Below are 22,663 nucleotides of genomic sequence, written 5' to 3'. Positions count from 1 at the left end.
TACCGTTTGGAGGTCAATGCCAAGATCACCACTTCTGCTGAACAACTGCTGACCCACTTACTGAATGAATGGAAAAAACCAGACTTTCCTAAGGTCTTTGCTTTGCTTTCTGCAACTCCATTGATTTGGTGAATCCCCCGTCTTCCCTGCTTGTCTTGCCCTTCACCATGGCTCTCCCTGTATTTGCCTTCTCTCTGCACCCTTACATAGCCAGAACAAATGCAATCTGGGGAGATAACACTCCATCCAAGAGGGTGGGGAACCTGGTCAGTTGTTACCAAGCAGAGGGTATAAGTATTTCTCAGAGCTCCCCAGCTCTGCAGAAAGAGTTTCAGCATCCTAGAGCTGCCAGCTTCTACCCTGCTCAGTCTAAGATGCAGACCAAGATTTTTATCTCCTTCAGGGGCACTCTCTTGGGTCTGTCTCTCCCAGGATTGGGCCCAGCCTGGAGACCTGGATTATTTACACCTCTTTGGCTCCCTTGAGCAGCAGACTCTGTGGGCCTGGGAGCAGTAAATCTACCTCCTAATCACACCAAGCTGCTCTGTGAAGTCTGGCCCATCCTTGCGGGGCTGTTCATCACGCGCTGAGACAGGGGCTGTAGACTAGAGAGAAGCCTGCGGGAAGTGGCTGCCCCCCATTGCTTTTCTCTGGCTCCCTGCAAGAGCCTCCATGGTCTCTACCTCTCCCAGGACTCCTGAGCAGCAAGCCCAGGGCTGTCCCTTGTTAGATGGAACAGCTCCTGAACAGAAGTCACAGGTTATCAGCTCCTCCTGGGCTTTGGAAAGCCAGGATCGGTGCTGGAACTTACCTGTCTCTCCGACATGATGTACAGGTAGCGCTGATCGATGGAGAAGGCCATGTCCCGGAGGATGGGGCTCCCATCCTTGAGCACAGAGATCATCTCATACTGGACCCCGCCATGGGGGGGACCATCGGCTCGAATCTGTGAAAGAAACAAGAGCTTCCTCAGTATCTGTGCTCAGCAAGCCTCTGTGGTTTACCTGCCTCAGCCTAGAGCACACAGCTTGATAGAAAATTATCGTTCCACCCCACCACCCATTGCTACCCTGCACCACGCTGGCAGCAGAGAAGACAGAGGTGCACCTTAATTCAAACAGCCCCGTCCCACCAAAAAAGAAGAAGAATTTTTCAGGTGGTCTGAGTGCTGAGTCTGGGATTCCTGATAGTGGGTTTATTTGCGTGTGCATTTATATGCCCGTAGGTGTGGTTTTGAATATTGCTACATGGTTCTTCTTCTGTGTGTGTCTACATATATTCATTGCACTGTGTGATGGGTGTGTCTGCAAGTGAGTGTGTGCTTGTGCACATTTGTGTTTGGAGTGAAAAAATCAACATCTGCATAGAGTGTTTCTGTCTCAGGTAGGTAAGGGAGATGGTAAGACAATCACACAAACCATCGAAACGCTGGTCATCCAGAGATTCAAGATTTTAGGATTTCAGGAATGTCTCTCTGGCCCCAAACATATTCCCTGAACGTCTGCAAATCCACCTGGTGAGATCCCGTGAGCTGAGAATCCCAGCTCAGTCTCTCAGAGTCCATCCTGGGTAAGTCCATCCAAGGCCAGAAAGGGCTTGCATATTGTCATCTAATCGAGTGCTTCTTGACCCGGGCTGCACATTAGAATTATCTGGGGAGTTTTATAAAATATGGATGTCAGGGCTGGGTCCATTCATCAGAATCTCTGTGGGTGGGGCCTAGGCATCTTTTTTGGGTTTCAAAGCTCCCTAAGTGAATCTAATGAGTGGCCAGAGTCTAGAAGCTCTGATGTAATACAGTGATTCTCAAACTAGCACGCCCTGAGAATCACTGGGGGTCGGGGGGTGGGGACGGCTTGGTAAAATGTATTGCTGGGCCCACCCCTAGAGTATTTGATTCAGTGGGAATGAGTCCTAAGAATTTTCATTTCTAACAAACTCCAAGGTTATGTGCATTTTGCTGGTCTTGGGGCTTGAAAAGCATTAATTTAGTCTAAGCACTATATGTACAGAATATTAAGATTCAGTGGGAGAAGTCCCTAAGGCCATCCAAAACTTGGTGGCTAAGAGTCCTTGATTTGACTGAGACCTATCCCCCTCCTCCCCCAGAGTGGCTGACTGTTGACCAATATTCCGTATCTGGTGGCTCATTTCTTTGTCTTCTACGCATAGAAACCCCTCTAGCTCAAGCCCCACTTCCTCCAGGAAGCCTTTTCCAATCTCCTTCCCCAATCTGTCCACCACACTAATTGCACCTCACCCTGATGCCTTTTTTTCCTACCAGATGTTCTGCTGTAGGATAATAATCAATTGATTTGTTCATTGCATATGTACTAGCTAACGTGTATTGACCACCTATTTACATTGTTCTCTAATTGCTTCCCTTGTGTGTTCATCCGTCAACATTTTGAAGGCAGGAATGCATTTTCTATTTCCTTTATAACCTCTGAGGACCAGAATGGGGCTTGGAACACAGTTGGTGATGGACACAAGGGAATGCTTGAGAAATGCCTGTTGAAAGGACATGAACTATGAACCAACTGATAAATTATTCTGGACCGTTTAGTCCAAAATGAAGTCAAACGACATTTTCTCTAGAAGATTTTAAGATTAAGGCTTCTCCGTCCTAGTCTCTTTGATTCCTTTCTTGTGCTTCTAACCATCTCCTTTCCTCTGCCCATTTCTCCCACCCTGAGGAGAGCTCCTGAGCACAATGACCTTGGCTTATCCATCCCAAGGGCCAAGCCTGGTGCCTGATGCCACAGTAAACATGTAAGAATTGATGAGTGGAGCATTATCAGTTTGTATTAGCAGAGTAAGAAGTGTCCAGAGCATTATTTACAGCAGAGTGGGGGTGGCAGGACTAACGCTTCCATCCCTTTTTCTCTACCTAGCTCATACTTGAGGGGATTGAGTTGGGGCATGGTCTGTACCTGTTGGCTTGGGCTGGAACGGAGTGGGTGGGAGGCAGACACAGCCCATTGTGGGTGGGGAACTGTGTCCCAAGGGCTCCTAGTGGCAAAAACAGCACATTCCTGCCTGAAGCCCTGTGTCCAGCCCTGAGGGTGAGAAGAGTGGGGCAGGCCTGGAATCAGGGATCTTGTTTTCCCTTTGCTTTGAAGGCTGACTTGGGGGCTCTGAGCTTGAAAATGAGGAGGTGACCTCAATGGAACCAAAGAAATTCTGCTTTCAGCCATTTCTACCCCAGTAACTCCCTCTGTGGTTTGGACTCTCTTCTTCCACTAAGCTCCTCTTTTGCCTTTTTTCTGCCTAGCTAGTAGCTTCCAGTTGTTCAAAGCTGTTGCCTTGGCAACTGTCACTAAAGCCCCTCCTTCCAGGGGAGGGGTCAGGATGCCATTTAATTCTTTCTCAGAGGGCGGAGGAAGACTCTGGGGTCAGTGATGATGCAATGGGGTGAGGCTACTACCTTCTGATTATGGATTCAAGCAGAGTGAAGAGCAAGAGTCTTTATCTGGGAAAACGCCCCCACCATTAAGATGGTTCCCCTTAACATTCCAAGCAGCAGTCTTTCTTAGACGGACAGATCCCAAATTCCCGTGAGCTCCTTCCAGAAATGTAGTAGCTTTTAGTCACAAAAGTTCTTGTGCTTTTGCAGGAGATACAGGGAAGATGTGACAGTCATGACTCCTGGTTGGCTTAACCTCAGTTTTTTGTCTCCATAAAATGGGAAGTCCAGGACCATTTCTTCCTCTGAGGGTGCAATATCCCAGTGCTTCTCACCACCCTCCCTGTGACAACTGCTCATCTCTAGTGAGACTTTAGTGTCCTCAAGGTGCTGGCTCAGCCCCAGGAGTTATAGCACCAGCCCCGTCTTTCAGGCCTGGCCCAGGATGTGTCTGCCTGGGCTGGCCAGTGAACTCTGCCAGGCAGAGCAGCGTTCCTCCCCAAGAGCCTGGGCACTTGCCTGGATCCCCAGCAAAGCCTGGACACAAAGTTAGAAGGCAGAATGCCACAGTCTGCCCGTCCCGCTGTGATCCCTGGGATTAGATGGTACCCACGGCCAGGTTGGAGCTGGAATCTGACCAAAGACAACTCATCATCACATCCTCTGGTGCATCCCAGCCATTCCCTTTTTACTGACTCAGAGACGTAGGCAGGTTTTTGTTGTTGTTGTTCCATCTGCAACCCCAATCTTCTAATAAACTGGTTGAAGCCAGAATCAAATCTACATAACTCTCAAATGTCAGAGATAAAACTAAACCAGAACAGAAAATTTTCTTGGAACTGAACCTGAACGAAGCTGTCCTATTTCATTCAGTCTAAGTCCCCAGAGGGAAGAGCAGTACTGCCCAGGAAGTCTGAGCCTGTCCACTTACTCCCTGCTGTCTGCATCCAGCTCGTGTAGCTCTCCAAGAAATCTATAGGAGGGCAGAGAAGATGGAAAATGGGGCCAGGAGGCCGGGGCAGGGGCAGGTCAAAGAAAGTGAGGTGGGGACAGGGGCTGGCAGGCAGAGGGCAAGGGGAGGCCAACTGAGCAGCAGAGCTCTTTCCCCTCCCTAATTCCCTTTTGTTCACTCTGGCTATAGGCCCTCCAAAGTGGGTAGATTATTGGTCTGGGATTCAGGGTTCCCCGGTTTCCGGTCTGACTCTGTGCTTGCCTGGCTTGATTTCTGCCTAATGGCACACTTTGAGGTCAGTTCCTTTATCTCTCTGAGCCTCACTTTTCCCATCTGAACAACAGGAAGAGGCAATGTGCTCAGTGCCTATCAACGGAGAATCACAGACTTGTAAACACTGCTGGAGCTGCAAGGGCTTTGGAGCTCATCTCATCTGAGCTCTTTGGTTCCAGGTACACGGCTGGCAGTGGTAGAACTGGCTCAAACTGGCTCCCAGCTGGTGTGGTCCAAAGGAAGCGCATGTCTGATGGAGACCAGGGACTAGGGAGGAAGGTCCTCTTGGGGAGAAGCACACGATTCCCCAGATTGTTCTGTCTTGCAAGCAAGGTTTGAGTTTCAAAGTTGTCCCCTATTCTTGCCAGATACAGAATGGCAGTGGTGAGGGGACTATCAGGGAGTCCCAAACAAAAATGGGATTTTAAAATCCCACTGATTGAGTCTATTCTGTGGTGCCTGACAAAGTGACAGTTCTATTCAGCTTCTAAGCTTGTGGCCCCAGAGCCAGGTTTCAATGACCACAAGGACAACAATAAACTGAAATGGGCCATGAATCCAGTCCAAGATAAGGGCATTATCAGACCAAACTACACAGACCTCCAGGTCCAACCAGGCAGGGGAGGAGCAAGGGGGTGGGCAGAGGAGGGGTGTGACACACACAGTGGAAGGGACTCACTTGAGCATGTCTTTCCAGTTGGATTCCTCCTCCTCTCCTGGGAGTGCCGGGCCACAGTGGACATGCAGAAGACACCTGCACCATTTTGCTTAGACAGAGCTCAGAAGGTGGGATAAAAAGGACAGTGTGCTACAGTGGAGGGTGACAGTCTTTCCTGAGACCAGAAAAAGATGAAATGTGCCTAAACTGTTGTACAAAGAGATTTTGGCAAGCTCTGGTAGGAATTCCTGTTGTGGGGAGCCCTGACTATAGAACAAGGGACCCAGGAGGCTGGAACCACCTTCTCAGGAGGGTTTAGAACCCAGGATATTGTCTTTGGCTTCATGGATAAATGTGGCCCTGCCTGAAGGTGGTAGGATGGACTTGGTTTTCCCTATTCAGGCAAATAGGGAGCTTTAATTTTCAAAGCTCCCTATTTGCCTGAATTATTTTATAAGAGCTACCACTTCTATCACTTTTACAATATGCTAGGCGCTATTGAAAGAACTTAGCAAAAATTAACTCTTTAATCCTTACAAGAACCACTGAGGTAAATGCTAATATTATTCCCATTTTACAGAGAGGAAATTTGAGGCATGGGAGAGTTAGGTGACTTTCCCAAGATCACACAACCAAAGGGCGGCAGAACTGGGATTTCCACACAGAGCCTGATTTCTCAGCCACTCTGTGACTCTCTTAAGAGAGGATGATAATGGGCGAATATAGTTGTTCACTGCAGCTGAGAACAAAGCAGATTGAAAGTCCAAATTCTCTCCTTATCTACTCTCTCCTTCAGACCCCAAGGCCAAAGTGGGACAACCATCTGTTTCCTGGAGGCAGTGATAAACTCAGAACCTAATTTAGGGGGACCTTGATTGGGGGCTAAAGGTCAGATTCTCAGGACTGGCTTTAGGGCAGGTGAAATCCAGGGGAGATTTACTGTCTGGTCCTCCAGAAGGGAGGGGTCTCTTTGAAATGAGAATGAAGAGTAATCCTATTAGTAACTTTCTTTTAAATGACAGATAGGGCTGTGTAGAAATTAATGACAGCCTCTTTACTTGAACATGCAACTCAAATCAGCATATCCAATTAACTAGCTTACCTGCAGGCCCCTCCAAACTCTTTTTCTTGTGCATGAATTTCTTCTCTATTCAGTCCTAAATTATGGTGCTCTTGCTTGGTATTTGGCCCTCTAATATCACTTTATTATTATTATTATTATTAGTAGTAGTAGTAGTAATAGCAGCAGCAGTGAGTATTTTCTTTTTTGCAAGATCTGCTGAAGAGCAATTTTTATTGCCCTTTTATTGGGACTCTTCTTGGGCCTCTCAGTAGGAAATAGATTGGTCTGAGAGGCATCCCCACAGAAGGAGGCACTGGTTTGTGTCTGGAGGGCTGGGATCTAATCCCAACTTTCTCATTAATTGACTATGTGACTTCAGGCAAGTCACTTCACTTGTTTGTGTAATAGTTTCCATAGCTGCCACACAAGGGTGGTAACTCCTGTCCTTCCTAGCTCCAGAAGGATGGGAATGAGTTATTAGCTATGAATTTCAGTATTGTCCCATATGCATTTAGTCCATGGTTACCGCGAGCCAGGCCTGTGCTGAGCTGGGGACACTGTGACAAAGGGTCTACTTAGGAAGCCCAAGGAATAGGGAAATGGACAATCCAACCCAAACACATGGGCCACCCCTTGTGAGAGGAGGTTTGCTGGGGAGCCCAGGGAGGCCGGCAAGGGGGGCAGGACAGCACCCCACCTACACTGAGGGAGCCCTGAGGGGGAGGCTTCCTGGAAGAGGTGACACCTAAACTGAAAAGCAGGAATGGAAATGTGCGTTCTTTGGAAAATTTGAAACGTGATGTAAATATGAAAGAGTTACTGTTATGTCTGAGCCCAGATTTCTTGGAAACTTGGTGTCACAGACTTGAGCATTTGGAGAGTATGAGGTTTTTAACATGAGGGTTCGGCAACAATTTCAGCAGGTCTTGTCACCTGATGTCCTAAAATTCACTTTGTAAGAGGCCTTTATGACTTGACTTTATTTCTGCCTCTGGGCTTATATGGTATATGAATGTGTGTGCACGTGTGTGTGTGTGTGTATGTGTGTTTGCACAGTCAGACCTTTAAAGAGGGGAAGGTGGAGGAGGCCTGGTGCTGCTCAGACTGAACTCGGAAGTAAGTTAATGAGCGAGTGTGTCTGCAGCAGTGCGTTCAGTGCTGTGAGAGAAAAGCTTCACGCTGAAGTTTATTTTTGTACAGCTTCATGACCCGAATTATTTATAGATTGAGGCCTTTAGTAAATTCAGTCTCTGAGATTCTTCCTCCCTCTATCCTGCACAAACACGTGCACACATACACAGAAGCAGCCACAGCGACTTTCAGGGTGCCTCTAGCTCAACCCCACCCCCCGGAGCTGTGCAAACTTTACTAACCATGCAGCATCACAGCCCATCAGCCTAGGCTCCCCCAGAGGACACTGGAAGCCTGGCCCTAAAGGCCTGGCCCTGGAAAACGTGGCCTGTGTGTTGCACTTACCCAAGAGAGAAGAGGAGGAGGGGAGACAAGGTCAAGGATCTGCCTGTCCATGAAAAGGAAGGAGGTCACGACAATGTGCTAAACTTGGAGAATTCTGGCTGTCCCCACCCTTGTGAGCACTCACAAACACACACACACAGACACACATACATACTCACACACCCTTCCCTACACAGGCCGATGCTTCCAGCACTGATCCCTAATGAGTTGTCGGTCAATCACTGGGGCTTTGACACCGGAGATTGACATTTCCATGTACAATTACTTCTATTTCTATCCATGCTCGGAATCTGCCCTAGATATTAAACTAAGGGTGATGGGTTAGCAGAGGGGTGTACGGGGCTAGAGGCTCCTGGATTCAGGAGGCCCGGCCATGGAGGGCTTTCTCCATGAACTTGGGGAGGGGCTCCCAAAGAGGAAGCACTGGTTCTCTGGATTTCTGCATCTTGGGCTAGTCGGAGATTTAAGAGCCTGGCTCCTAGAGATGGGGGGTAGCAGATGTCATGAATATTTATTGAGCATCTACTATGAGTAAAGGAAGTGTTCAGAAGTTAGGTTGGAGACGTTGGCTGGAGTAGGAAGTTTTGTTTTGTTTTGTTCTGTAAATCGTGGCTTCTTTGCTCCTCCTCAGCCAGGGGTGGATGGCCAAGGAATCACTGGTCTCTTGGGCCCATTGGAGCGGCCTTGGCTTCCCCCCTTCCTGTGGTTAGTGACAGCACGTCACAAGAGCGCCAACACCCCTATCCCAGGGGCTTTTCCCTTTAGCATTCAGGGGAGAGTGACGTCCAGACCGAGAAGCAAAAGAATCCAATCTGTGGGTTTATCGCTGTCGGAGAGGCTTAAGCTCCAAGGCCCAGGGAAGGGCAAGCGCGTGTACAGGGAGGCGACTTACGTGGGACCATTACAGAGCACAGGGCTCTGGCCTCAGCCCAGCCCCACCTTTCAGAGTTACTCTAGCTCAAGACTTGGGCAGGTCAGGAGGCGCTGGGAACAGGATGAAGCTGCCAGGGGCAGAGGAAGCACTTGATTGTTCTGGGAAACAATAAGATAAACACAGCGAGGGACAGCCGAAGCATTAAGCAGCCTCAGATGAAATCAAATCACGCAGCGGCAAAGCAATAATTCACAGGGAGCGCCCACCGCGTTGGGGAGAGGGGGAGCATAGAAAGGTGGGAGGAAGAATTCACAAAGAATAATGAGCGACTTCTGCCAAATTGGAATCTCTGTTTACTCAAAGCTCTGGCAATGTGGGCTCTGGAAATCTCCATTGAAAGCACTGCACACAGGTTCCCTGTCTGGGGATGCCCTGGCTGTTTCAGGATTGAACTAACCATTTAGAACCACACTTTAGGGTTCACGCAGAGGGCGGTGAGGCTTTCCTTACCAAGCGCTGGGATGCTGAGAATTAGGCATGTTGACATGTAAGTTAACTACCTCGGAAAGGCCCTACCACACTCCCAGGGAGGGAGCAGGCAAAGGATCCCAGCCCTTCCTGGGACTGGATCCACACAGGCTTTCAAAGTGCTTATTTTCCTTTATCAACTTAGTTCAATATTTTTATTGAACATCGATTGAGCATGGGCACCAGTGTGCCAAAGATGGGTGATACCAACATAAATAATCTTGAAAACTTTATGTGCTAGGCCTCCGCAGTTCATAGAATGAGAAACGTTAAGTGTCCAGAGCAGAATCACACAGCTAGTGAGTGACCCAGCCAACCTCAAAGCTGGGCACCCTGATTCCAAAGCCCGGCTCCGCCCCTTTCATCCTGCCTCCCTCTGGGGCCTCGGTTTTCCCGGTTTTCCCTAAGTCAAACAAGAGGACAATGCCTGCACTGGGACTCAAAATTACATCCCCAAAGTGCTGGGAGCCCCTGGAGATAAGTCCTGGGGAACAAAATAGATCATATAGCTGTCTCCTCCAGTGTGACAAAGACAGCCACCTGCAGCCTGGAAAAAGAGCAAAGAGTGGGTGTTTAAGAGGGTTATTAGCCTCTTTAATTAAGTCATTCTTTTCAATGGCCTAAAATTGCCCTGCATTTTATAATCTGGAACAGTCATCTCTTGCTTTCATTAACACTGAGGATGGCATTTGGGACTATAAGGATGGGAAAGGGGGTCGAGATTTGTGCGCAGCCATCTGACACGGGGCTTCTGCCTGAATGCAGGGGACTCCCTGAGATTTTCAAAGGAAAAGTCATTTAAAAAACACATGAGACATGTGTATACCACGGTGCAGGAAATGCGAGGTAACTGAAAAAACCACCAGAAACCGCATCCATGCCGCTGTATTTCTCTCCCCATTGCTCACAGGCTGGGTCTGAGTCTTTATTGCCTCTTATCTGTGCTACTGCAATAACCTGAGAAACCTCCCTGCCTCCAGCATATTCTTCCTCTAATCTGTTCTCCCAAACACTGCCAGATTAATCTTCTTAAAACACTTATTTGATCCTGCCTTTTCTGTATGCAAAATCCTTAAATTTCAGGTGTCTGTAATTTTCTTTCTCTTGCTTATCTCAGTCTCCTAATTTTTTAAAAATAATGAGCATACACTCCTTTTGGAATATGAAAAAAGGTAAGTTGTGGCACGCACACACACACAAAACACCTTTAATTGCCCCCAAAGATAATTTAGAGAAGATCATGTTCCTCCTTTGTCATTCAGGGGTCTAGCCATTTTCCAACGATGTCTCCAGGTTTTGGGTCTTTATGCCTTTGCTTGACAATTTATTTTAACTCCTAGATCCTAACCATCCTTCAGTGACACCTCCTGCATGAAGACGGTCCTGATCCTTTCTGTGAACTCCCATAGTGCCTAGCGTGTCTCTTGGCACAGTTACTTGTGAACACATGCAGTTATCTTTCCTAAGACGGTAAGTTCCCAGAAAACAGACACTATGATTTGTACAGCTTCGCATGCCCTACTGCATGTGGTACTACTGTGCACACAGTAGGACCTCAGTAATACATGCTGATGGAATGAATGAATCCTGCTGCTGAAACTGCAGGAGTAGAACATTAGCCACAGCTCACATTTATTTAACCCCTGTTACTGTTAGAAATCGTGCTAAGCGCTCTATCATTCTCATGTTATAGATGCGGAAACTGAGGCACAATGGGGTGAGGTAATTCCGAAAGGTCACACAGCTGGTAGGCACAAGAGCCAGAATCTCAGCTTCATTAGGCCTTTACATTTCTGGGCCTCTGTTTTCTCATCTCTGGGAAAGAACGGGTAGAGAAAGAGGGAATCTTGCTCTGCACATTTCCCTGTCTCTCCAACCAAACCTTCAGGAACTGGCACATAAACACGCTATACACATTTGCTTCTGTTGAAATGATCTTTTTGCCTCCCCATTGGACCAGTAAGAGCTCTTAGGAGGAAAGTGCTATCAACACTCAAGGAGCTGCTATGAGAAGAACTCCAGAGCCACTAAGCTGGAGCTGTGTTGGCTCAAAGGCAGGTGGAAAGCATGGGCTAGGGTCATGATGCTGGGGTCAGAGCTGGGGTCTCAGACAGTGTCAGAGGAGGAGAAAAGAGGTGAGGTCAGAAAGTTTACATCCTGAGATCTTGGCAGCCAGCACAGGCTGCTCAGGGTGCCAGTGTCCTCTGCTCTGTCTGTCTTCCTGGCAGAGCCCAAGGGCAGGACAGACAACTGCGGAGGGTCTAGTTCTTTTAAAAGATTCTGTTTGAATAGCTGCCCTCTTCACACCTTTCCCCATCTCCCCTCCTTGGAGAAGGACTTTAGTAATGAGCTGCATCGTGACAACAGACCCCTAATTAATTCATTGCTATTCTTCTGGGGCCAGATCATTCTAAGCAAGGTGAGCTGGGGTAAGGGTGGCGAGCAAGGACTGTGGCTCTGCTTGATGTGCCATTGACTCTAGCTCCACTGCTTTCTGGCATCACTGCTCCGAGACCCTTCCTGGTCACCTTGTTCTCTTGGCTGGACATCTGCTTCTCCTCAATGCCCACCTCTCCTTGCACTGATGTCCACAGCTGCTGGGCATAATGCCAGCATGCAGACCCTGCTGGTGGCTGGGTACAACAGTACAGCAGGTGCCAGGATCTCATTGGGGAAGGTGAAGGAAGGGAGCAGGACCCTTGTGAGGAACAAACTTTGTACTGCCTTTTCTCTGAGTATTCGTAGAATAGCCAGTATGCTGAAAGGTCGGCAAAGTGCAGCCTCCGTTCTCCCCGCCCCCCCCGCATCTTCCAGACCCCTGAGGGGCTTCCACTATCTAGGACACATGTGCTCCTGGATCTTGGGCAGCCACGCATGGAGTGGCTGCATTTCTGCGGCCGATGCAATTCTCTGCATGAGGATATGAACAGATGACAATGACCAAAGCCACAGGGGACTCGTCTAAAGACAACGTGGAACAAAATAATCTAGAAAAATGCCCCATTAAGCCGGGTCACACTTGGAGACGATGGAAATTAAAGAGCACACAGGCCTGCCTCGGCAGCCTCTTCAAAGGTTTTCAGTTTCCTTTCTAGATGTTCCACACCCCACACTTCAATCTTCCCTTCTGATAGGTGTTGGCTGTCCAGTCAGGGCCGCAGTCTTAGCTCACTGGGGCGGAGGCCACCCAGGGCCACGCAGCCAAGGGAGTGAATTCTCACTTTCCTCGTCTGCAAAACTGGTAAAAACAATACTGCCTATGACAAGGCTTCGGCAGGAACACATTAGATAAGGAATGTGAAAGCATTTGGGACACTGGAAAGGGCTGCATGGAGGGAAAACATTTTTGATTGATTTGCAGTCAATCCAGAGAGTTGGGTGGGACCAGACTGAGGAGGAAAATTGGGCAGGGAGGCAATTCTTCAGGGGCCCATAGGGGCAGTTGGTCACCCCTGCTTTCTGTCCATTCCAAGGGGGCACGCTGACGGAGAAGGAGGAGGGGGAGGGGAGTTGGGAGGAGGGGGAGGGCAGGGAGGGGTTGAGAGGGGAGGGAGGAGGAAGAGAAGGGAGCGGAGGAGCAGCAGCAGCAAGAGTTTGGAGCAGGAGCCCTTTGCATTGTGGGAGTCGCAGCCTGCTTTTGAAGACTGTCTCTCTGAGTGAGAAGGAATAGTTTGGTGAGGGTCTCTGTTGGACCTGTGCTGGGGACACAGAGGGCTGAGGCCACTGGGGCCAAAAGAATGGCAATGTTCTGATTCAGACCCTTTTAATTTGTGCAAAAGAGAAAGTGAGGGGGAGGCTCCAGCCTATTACCCACAGAGAGAAGGCTGCTCCGGGCAAACCTATCCACTTCTAATATGCTCCTTAAAAAGAGCTAGAAGGAGCTACAGCTTAGCTTTTGTGTAAAGTACTAAAGCACCCCCTCTTATGCCGCTCCCACACCCCTCTCCTCGCTCTCTATTTTTTTTCTTTTAAAAGAGTGCTTCACCTCTCCAGGGACTAGAATCATTAACTGAACAGCACTTTGCCTCTCATAGCTTTTGACAATCTGGCAGTAAGCTGGAAAGTACCAGAAAAACTGCAAAGCAGGAGAGGGTGAGAAGGTGGGCAAAAGGGATGCGTTTGAAGAAGCAGCCTGGTGTGTGCCTGGCCCCTGGCCCAACACCTGGGTGCTCTGGATCTGCCTCTCTCTTCCTGCCCAGCTCTGTGGCTCAAGGGAGTTTTGGGTCCCCAGCTGTCAGGGAGGTGTGGTGGGATGGGCAGGGAACATGACCCGGCTTCCTGTCCTCACCCCCTTTTGCTGTCGCCTGGAGGTTGCCTGGGGCTGGCTGACATCCAATCTGGACACAGGATGCCTTAAGGAGAAGCAGGAGTGAATACCTGTCACCCTACCTGACACCTGAGCCTACCCACAACAAGCAGAGGAGGGACACCTGAGGGTTGAGTACGGGAAGACTAGGGGGCTGGGCGAGGACAGAGGGACCTAAACAATGACCTTACAGGGCAGCCAAACCTAACTCCTGGGCATTTCCGGAAAGGAAAGAACACAGCTGAGAGAAAGCAGGCACAGGGACTTCCCAGGCAAACTGTGGCAGAAACAGAGCAAAGAGGGAGAGAATCCTGGGGCCTCCTGAGAGACAACCTAGGTCGGAACATCTGCAGAATTGGCTCTGTCTGGACAGTCCCAACCATTAGGAAGCTGACGGCTTTGAGGGGATTTCTCCGACGGTGCAATGGGTGTCCAGCCACCCTGGCAAGGATCAGAGAGCTGCTTCTCCTTCCCTTCCTCGCAGCTCCTCTCCCCATACCAGGAATCTAGCCTTATTCAGCAATCCTGGAATGGCATATAGTTACCACTAATTGAGCACATATTATATGTTGGACAGGGTACCACACACCTTATTCCAAATATTGAATTCCCAAAAACCATTTCATTGATGGAGAAACGGGCTCAGAGAGGTTAGGTAACTTGCCTGAGGTCACATAGCCAGTAGTAAGTGGTAGAGAGAGATTTGAACCTGTGTCAGTTTGATTACACAATCTTATTTTAAGCCACGTGACTCCTGAACCTTTGTCTTGTGTATGATGTTAACATCTTACTATTATTTTAATGCTCTTGTGAGCCCCTATGGAAGTGCCAACAAAAATTATAAATTCCAGATGGAGAAGCTGGATCTACATGGTTCATTGAATTCAACTTTTAGCAGAGTACCAAGCACAAAGGGGGTGTTTAAAAAGTTTCATTCTATCCTTGAATCAAGTTAGAGCTCCAGAAAATCACAAACTTGGACCATAAGCTTAATCACCAAACTTCACTTTGCTTAACAGCCTCATCGACTTGCTTTTTGTTGTTGGTTCCTCCATGCGAGTAATTATTGAATGTTTTTTGTTACATAGATGTCACAGCCTTAGCACTTTGGCAGGAGTTATTACAAGAAATTGCCATATAAAAGATGCTTCTGATTTTCATGTTCAACTTTTGTCCTGGTTTCTGTACAAGGTCTTACATGATAAATCACTTATAGAATATAATGTCTGGGAATTGTCTATCCTGAAAAAAAGATACACTTCTATCGGCGAGGAAGGATTTCTAGTTTATCCCATTTCCCTTTTTGATTTGGCTGCCAGGATGCTCAGGCCAAATCTGATGCTAATGATGGTTCCTATATTGGTTTTATTGTTCGCATATATACTTTCACTTCCCTTTTGTGGCTTGGATTTTCCTAGTTCCATGCTAGTTTTCATTACATATGTTTGCCGAATCTTGTATTATAAGTCACCTACTTCTTTATTTGGAAATAAGTGAGATAGAAATACATACAAATAATTATACTCATGCACTAATATATTCTGTTTGTACCAATGTATTTGAACTCTGTTGTATGTTGCCTTGACGTATTCTCAGGTCTTTGAACTGTGTGCTCATATCCTTTGCCTCTGTGGGTAGGAGTTAGCCAGTGGGTGTTTCTGAAGGACTTGGCTACTCTCATGATGGTTTAAGTATATAGATAGATAGATAGATAGATAGATAGATAGATAGATAGATAGATAGATAGATAGATAGATATAGATATATGTAGATATGCAATATGTCAGAAGAGAGGGGAAGGGTGAGGAGATACCACTCAAAACTTAAAGCCAGTGGTCAATTTGCCTTCCATTGGGCTAATAAAAATCAGTAGACCAATTATGGGTTTGGCCCATAATAATGCTCCCTACCTATTTGTGAAATGGAAGGATGAATGAATAAACGCTTCTCTGAGCCAAGACATTCTTCTCATAGAAGAGAAGGCAAGGACTGCTTGGCAGAAAGCCCTATCTTCAGGCCAAAGAGGAGACTTGACATGACTGAGAGCCCCGTGGAGACCAAGCTCCCCACCCACCCTGTCCCCCCGCCAGACTGAAAGCCTTGGTCATCTGCACTGTGTGTGGCAAAACTGGGTCAGTGTGTGACACTAGAAGAAGAGTAGAAAGAGGGAAAGGAGGAAGGCAGGAGGGAGGCCTGCTTCTGCTGCCTTTCTGTTGTCCCCTCCTTGAAATGGAAAACGACAGAAATGCTGGCCGATACGAACTGTGGGGAGAGAAATGCAGAAATGCAGGTCTCTGAACATTTGTCTGTCTCTGTTTTCACAAGCAATCTCCTTTTCACTCCCATTTGCCAGTTTCTTCCTTCCTTCCTTTCATGTCCTTCTCCTGTCAAGTCCTGTTTGTGACATTTTTACATCTTTCTTTGTCTCTCTCTGTGCTGTCTCTCTGCTTCTCTCTCTAACCACACACACACACACACACACACACACACACACACACACACACCCTTCTCCCCCATCCCCAAGAGAAAAGCTCTGAGAACCTTCCTTCCACCCTCACCCCACAGACTCCAGAGACAGTCAACAGCAGAAGACCTCAGCCCAGAACGTGGGGCACTCCCGCCTCCCCACTGACCTGTGTCCAGACCTGACTGCGTTCTAATCCCAGTGGCTTTGCTGACATGAGTTGGGCTAATTTTTTTCCTGTAATTAAAAAGGACACCCCCATTCCAGCTCTAATCCCAGATAATGAGCTCTCTGATTGCCAGTGCCGGGCAGGAAACCTCATGTTTGGAGGGGATTTGGGGCAGGCAGATTAGGCAAACACTATGCAGGAAGCTGCACTGGGAAAACAGGCTGTTCTCAAAGTTTGTTGTTAGAAGAGATTTGTGGTGGGCAAAGGGCCTGGCCCCCTCCAGGTGGTCTGAGCTGCCTCTGACCCTGTCAGGTTCTCCAACAAATGGGTAAATTTTCTCAGCTGGCTCTCAGGCTCTCCCTGGCTCCCTGGCTCTCCCTGTGGTGGGCGCTCTCTCCAGTGCACCAGGCGGAGGGGCTTGCAGGGACGGTATTCTGTCTTGCTCAGAGAGGAAAGTGTGGGTGTCTGCATACAAGAGGGAGGGAGTGTCTCATAGACGTCCACCTCACATGCTGGATGGATGCTGGTCAAGGGTTAATAAAACCCATGACTCCTACTGACCCACGGAGTTGGAAACATGCCAGGAAAATGGAAAAATAAAACCCTTTCCTACTGGCTTCGGGGAGGACTCCTCAGTGTGGTAGAGTAACACTGAGGGTCTTCGAGACGAGGCTGGCACCTGTTGATGTAACTGGCATTGCATTGCCATCTGCTCTGCAGAGCGTGTGCTCTGGTAGTAATTCTGATTTTTGTTTCTATCATCTAATTTTTTCTGGCATAGGCCTCATGACCATCCCGAGGGGCAGGAATCCTGTTATAGAGGAGGAAACTGAGTCCTTAAGAGAGCAAATGACATCCTCAAAGTCACAAAGCAAACCCTGAAGCAGAACTGAGGATAGCGCAAGGCCCCAGGCAGCTGGTCAACCCTGCTCTGTGCATGGTCGGTCTCATGTCTTCCAGCCCTGAGAGCCTTCTGTTGTGAGACTTTGGTACCAATGCTACCTTAATGTCCATCTGGGCCTCTTCCTGACATGGAATGGGGCTGGTTTCTCAGGCCCCCTGGATAATTTTGGGATGGTCAGATCTCTGAGACCCCTTCCCCTGTCTCTTGCAGTTCTTGGAGCCATAGATCAGCTCACTCTAGTTCTGAGGGGAAGGGGTAGGGACTGAAGCCAGGGGCTGGTATGTGGGGGACCTGTGCTATCAGATCCTGAAGGGAGCAGCAGGGGCCTGTGGGCTGGCACCTGGGGGATTTGCCCAGCCTGCCTGTGGAGGCACCTGGCCCTGCTTCCCTACTGAGGCTCCTCCAATGAGCTCGGAGCATGGGGGAGGGAGGCAGGCTGTGGATGTTTTCCAAATGGGCTATCAGGTTTGCCCACAGTGGACTGCAAGGCTCCTCTGGTCTCGGCAGCTCCCTCAGCTCTGATTCAGCCACTTGGCCAAAGCCCACTATGGAATGCCAGTGATACCCACCGGCTCTGCCACCAGCCTCCCCCTCACTCCCTCTGCACAGGAGACAGTGCATTTCTTCTCTGTACTTCATTGGTACCCCCTCCACCCGCTTTCCCGAGGTAGAAAGGGTTAGAGCCGGGATTTGGCTGATGGCTCGGGTCCCAGGTTTGGCTCTCTATTTTCCCCTGGGGACAAGTAGCTGTATAAGGTTCTGGGTTCAAGTTCTGAAGTGTGGGGGTGGAAGGCAGAAACTCTATGTGTCCCTCTGACTGCCAGGTCTGTCCAGCTGGCTTTGGCCCAGGCGTGGGAGGAGAGAAAGAAAAACCAAGGACTCGGCAGAGCCAGGCAGCCAGATACTGACCTCACTGCAGCGATGCACCGCTGCGTGGCTTCCAGACTAGGAGCAGCGGTCGTTCAATCCACCCGACGGGGAGAGAAGGGCAGCTCTCTTTAACGTCATCCTACAGATGAATATACTGAGGTTCTGACAGTGGGTGGTGGGAGGATGGGATATTAGAGCAAAGGTTTGATTTTGGTCTCCTGAGTCTGGCCACAAACATTTTCAAAGACCTACTGCGTGCTAAGGATAGTGCTTTTGCTTTGGGGATACAGACAGAAATGCAACACGGATCATGCCATAGAAGCCAGTGCTGTTTTCCTTACGCTACATAATTAATAGATTAATTTTTCTCATGGAGGGCCTGCGTGTCTCATAATGCAATAAATTTTCACACATCCTCAGCCATTCACTGCTGGCTCAACAAGAGCAAGTTCATTTCTGACTTGTACAGAGAAAAGAAAGTATTGCAAGTGGTGTGAGGGGGTCACAATCAGAATTTTTTGTCTGGTGAAACATGCCTCAGTTTCCCTTTTGGCGTCAACGTTTTGCTCAACGATGACTGGATTTTGAAGTTTCTAGAAACTTCCATCTAGGCCTCCTCCACCCAGGGCTGGCACTCCTCCTCTCTCAGGTCTGCCCTGGGTCGTTTGTTAGTGACTGGCAGGCTTGAGCTGATGCTGCCCTGTCAACGTTGATTAGTTGGGCTGAAATTTGCATTTTGCTTCAGAAAACCAGTTTGGGATCCAAATGCAGCAGGGCTCCCGTTTCTGTAGAGAATGCCCCTGAGGCCAAGCATCTGAAATAACCACGGAAGCCTTTTCCTTCCCTTCCTTGCACTTCCTCAAGCCCCTTCCTCACCTCTACCCTCACTCCAGAAGGCTGGTTAACTGCAAAGGCTCTCTGAACATGCCTACAGACGAAAACAACCTTTTTTTTTGCTTCAAAGAAGATGTGAAGTTCCCTCTGGCCTCTCTGGAGAATCTGTGAAGGAACAGCCTGTCTCAAAATGCCATTAAAACATCTCTCAAATTAAAAACAGTCCTGGAATATGCAGCCTCTCGAGAGAGAGGTTTAGTGATACATGAATGGTGGTCTTCCACTACCTGAGAGTGTTGACAAGTGTCAAATGCACTGGCCCAGGCACAGGGTCCCTGGCTCTGTCCTGTGGTGCAAGAGCATCCTTGAACAAGACATTTAGCCTCTCTGAACCCCAGTTTCACCCTTATTAATAAAAAAAGAAAATTGTTACCTTTCGCCCCTCTCCCTAATTTCAGAGAAGTGGCCCTGCTATTCTCAGAGATAACGGACTTGGTTCTTGTCACATGCCAGCTTCTGAGTCTCCTGCCCCTCCCCTTCCTCTCCCCACAGTCATGGTGCTATTTTAAGTTGAGGCTTCCAGCCAAAATCTGTACTTTATTAATTACGCGTCAACTACTCTGTGTAATGTTTAATGCGTTTTCCAGATTGTATCAAATCCACAGTGAAGGGAGGGAGGCGTCTGAATGTGGTCTGGGTGCCTGGCAGGGTGGGTACTGAGAAGGGGTGGGGACCAAGGGCCAGTCAGTGTCTGCGTTGACTTAGTCCCCCCTTTTCTCTGCCCCTGGGGTCTCAGTTAAGGCCGAGCCTCAATCTGGCTCTCACCTCCCTATTTAAAGAACACACAGCACCCCGACTGGAAGGTAGGAAAACCTGCCTCATTAGGAAGGGCCAGAGGGTTTAGGACAACTGAGATCATTGGAAGAGAGGGTGGAAGACAGAGGCGATTTGAAAGTGTGGCTCAGTGATATGCCAGGAGAAGGCTGGACATGACAACGACCATCTGTCCTCCAAGGAGGAGATAGAAATAGCATGTGTGTTGGAGCAGGAAAGATGGGCGTTAGACCCAGGTATCCGTTCCTGACTGCTAGGTTTTGAGTGCAGACTAGCTCTGTGAATTGAACGAGGCCTTCCTTTAGCTCATCTGGGCTGTAGGTTACTGATCTGTAAAACTATCGTTCACTCAAGATGACCTCTGAGGGCCTTCCTAGCTTGAGGCTTTTGTGCTTCCTTCTGGGAGAAAGTAAGAGAGATTATGGGAAGAAGCAGAATCTCTTTGGGGGAATACAAAGATGAATTCTGTGAGCTTGTTGACCGCCAAGAGTTTATAGTCAAGTAAAGAAAGCAGGTAATAATAACATATGAAATAAAAATCATAGCAAGCTGACACCATTCTGTGTGCTTTATCCAGAAGATTAAAGCCCTCAACAGCCTGATGCAATAGGTTCTATTATTATCCCCGTATTGCTGAGGAGAAAAGTAAGGCACAAAGAGGTTAAGTAACTTGTCCAAAGTCACACTGCTAGCACATGGACAGATCATGTTTTGAACCCAGATTGTCCCATTCCAGAGTCGGTGACACTCACAAGTATGCACACCGCCTTGGGGGAAAGGAATGTAAATAACTCATGTACAAGGCAGAGTCTGCTAAGCGCTGTCCCAGTGATAAGGACCATGGACTTACAGAAGGAACAACTGAGTCTGAATGGGCAAATCCGGGAAGGCTTCACCGAGGAGGTGAGCTCTGAGTCAAGGGTGGGGAGGCATGGTGGCAAAAGCTTGAACCAAAGCATGGACTAGAAGGGACACTTAGGGAAGAGAGAGGGACCAGCAAAACTAGAACAAAGGGGCATGAGTGTGGCAGAGGTGGCGTGGGGAAGGGATGCAGGAAGAAGAGAAGTGTTCCTGGTGGCAGGATGCCTGCATCTTGCTCAGGAGTCTGAGATAGATCCTAAAAGCTGTGGGAGCCAATGAAAGGGTTAAAGAATGTCCCTGCTAACTTGGGGGTGGAGGCTGGGAGGAAGAGCCAACACAGGAACATATGATAAAAGTCTCAGTAGAGCTGGGGGAAAGGAGGGCAGGTGGGAACACCTGGAGAAAACATGGGGCATGAGGAAGAGGCAGGAAGGAGGCTGAGGGGAGCACAGCTGTGTATGTGCCTGGAATGGCTGGTGAGGAATGTGGACAGTGACCCTAAGGGGTGTGGGGTGGGGTGCACAGAGAGGCTGAGGAGGCATTTACAATTCAGCCTATACATCACTTATCCAGGGAAGCTTTTCTGAGTAACCCCCACCCCTACCCCCAACAGTTCTGGTTCTCTGGTTACAGGTTCTTACTTGCTTGTGGGACCTTGTATGTTTCTTTAACACTGGTCACCACTGTGACAAGCAGTTACTCCTGCAGGTACTCGCTGGTGTCCTTTTCCCCATTAGCCCTGCACTTTGTTCAGTCCTGTGCCCCAGTGCCAAACACCGCACCAGGCACACCAATGCTCACTCAATACTTGCTCAATGAACTGAGCCCTGCCTCTAGGCTGGATGCCGTTCTCCCATCCTTGGGCGTCCGCATTGTGGCTTCTCATCACCATTTTCCAGAGTCTGCGGCTCCCTGCAGACCACAGGGCAGGAGATGTATTCATGTGTTCACCTGTCCATTCTCCCCACACTGATGGGTTCTGACACTTCCGTGCAGTGTTGCTGGGTGGCAATAATGAACAGTTTAGCATTAAAATTGGCTGTAGCCGGAGGGGGGCTGGTGCATGAGCGATTAGAGAGCATGTGGCGAGGGGACACCTTCAGCCCTGCAAGCTCCAGGTGAAGAGATCTCTGACTATCCTTCCAGGACCCACCTCTGCCCCTTCTGTGCTCCCCCAAACTTCTGTTCCCCCAAACCCTTCTACCAGCAGCTACCTGAGGACGGGTGAGAGGGAGGAGCCAAGAGGTCTGTTCCCACTCCCCAGAATCCTTTTTGGACTCTGGAGTTCCTGATCCCCCTGCCCACCCTCATTCAAAAGGTAACAGAGTGCAAGTGGGTTGGCTTCCCCACCCTCCGATGGGTTCACCACCAGTTTCTTATTCGTGATGTCTTCCTTTGAGGGCCAGTTCCAGACCCTTTCTAAGAAATGCTTTCTTCCCAAATCCCTGTGGGATTTTGAAGGAAAAGGGAAGACAGCACATCTGATCCTCACTCTCAGAAGTGGGATGATATGGTTCCTCAACAAGCACGGGCAGGGACCATCCTTGAAAACTCGTAAGAAGGGAATGCACACTCCTTTGGGGGCTGCACTGGAGCTTCCTTCACCGGGCCCCAGAGCTGGCCTGCTTCACCCTCAGTGTGTCTCCATGCAGCAGCAGCTCTGCTGGGAGTGCTGGGAGGGACCTCCTCAGGACGTACTTAGCAGGCACTGCTTGCTGCTAGCGGCACTAATGGATTCTGTTATCTCAAGGAGAGCCTTGTCTGCAGATCGGCAAAGCGGAAGGAGGTGGCAGGTTAAAAATTCTCTGTTAGCAAAGAGGCTTAGGTGTGGGCCATGCTATGGGAATTGCAGTGATGAGAGGCCTCTGGGACAAGAAGTCAGGAGTGGGACCCAAGCTGCTGGACCTTTGGCTGGCTTGACTCCTTTTTTGCCTCCAGTTTGAACTTGCCACAATGTTGAATTTGAATTTGCAAAGGAGCATGGAGATGGAAGGATTCATTTAGCTTCTCTTATAAGGTCTGGACAGCTACTTATTGGGTGGAATTACCTGCAGTCACCTGGCCCTCTCTGCTTGGGGTGATGGATACCCAAGCTCTGATTCATTTTGTAGGGAACATTCTCGTACCCAGGATAAGGAAACAGATCCTGGATGGGAGGGAATAATAATACCCTACATTTATAGAATGTTTT

The 22,663-nt window shown here is 48.9% G+C and overlaps 1 protein-coding gene across 1 annotated transcript in view; it reads right to left on the bottom strand.

The window, feature by feature from the left end:
- PLXNA2 (plexin A2) overlaps window positions 1–22,663 on the bottom strand; it is a 205,745-nt gene that overhangs the window by 109,729 nt on the left and 73,353 nt on the right. The window contains exon 4 of the mRNA XM_019713816.3: window positions 812–946. Within this exon, the coding sequence (XP_019569375.3) occupies window positions 812–946 (135 nt within the window). The remainder of the gene's footprint in view (window positions 1–811; window positions 947–22,663) is intronic.

The sequence above is a fragment of the Rhinolophus sinicus genome, chromosome 11 (assembly GCF_057876585.1).
Source record: "Rhinolophus sinicus isolate RSI-liver-muscle chromosome 11, RSI-T2T, whole genome shotgun sequence".
NCBI classification, from domain to species: Eukaryota; Metazoa; Chordata; class Mammalia; order Chiroptera; family Rhinolophidae; genus Rhinolophus; species Rhinolophus sinicus.
The sequence above is the reverse complement of the archived record's forward strand: the minus strand, read 5'-3'. Positions and strand labels throughout refer to the sequence as shown.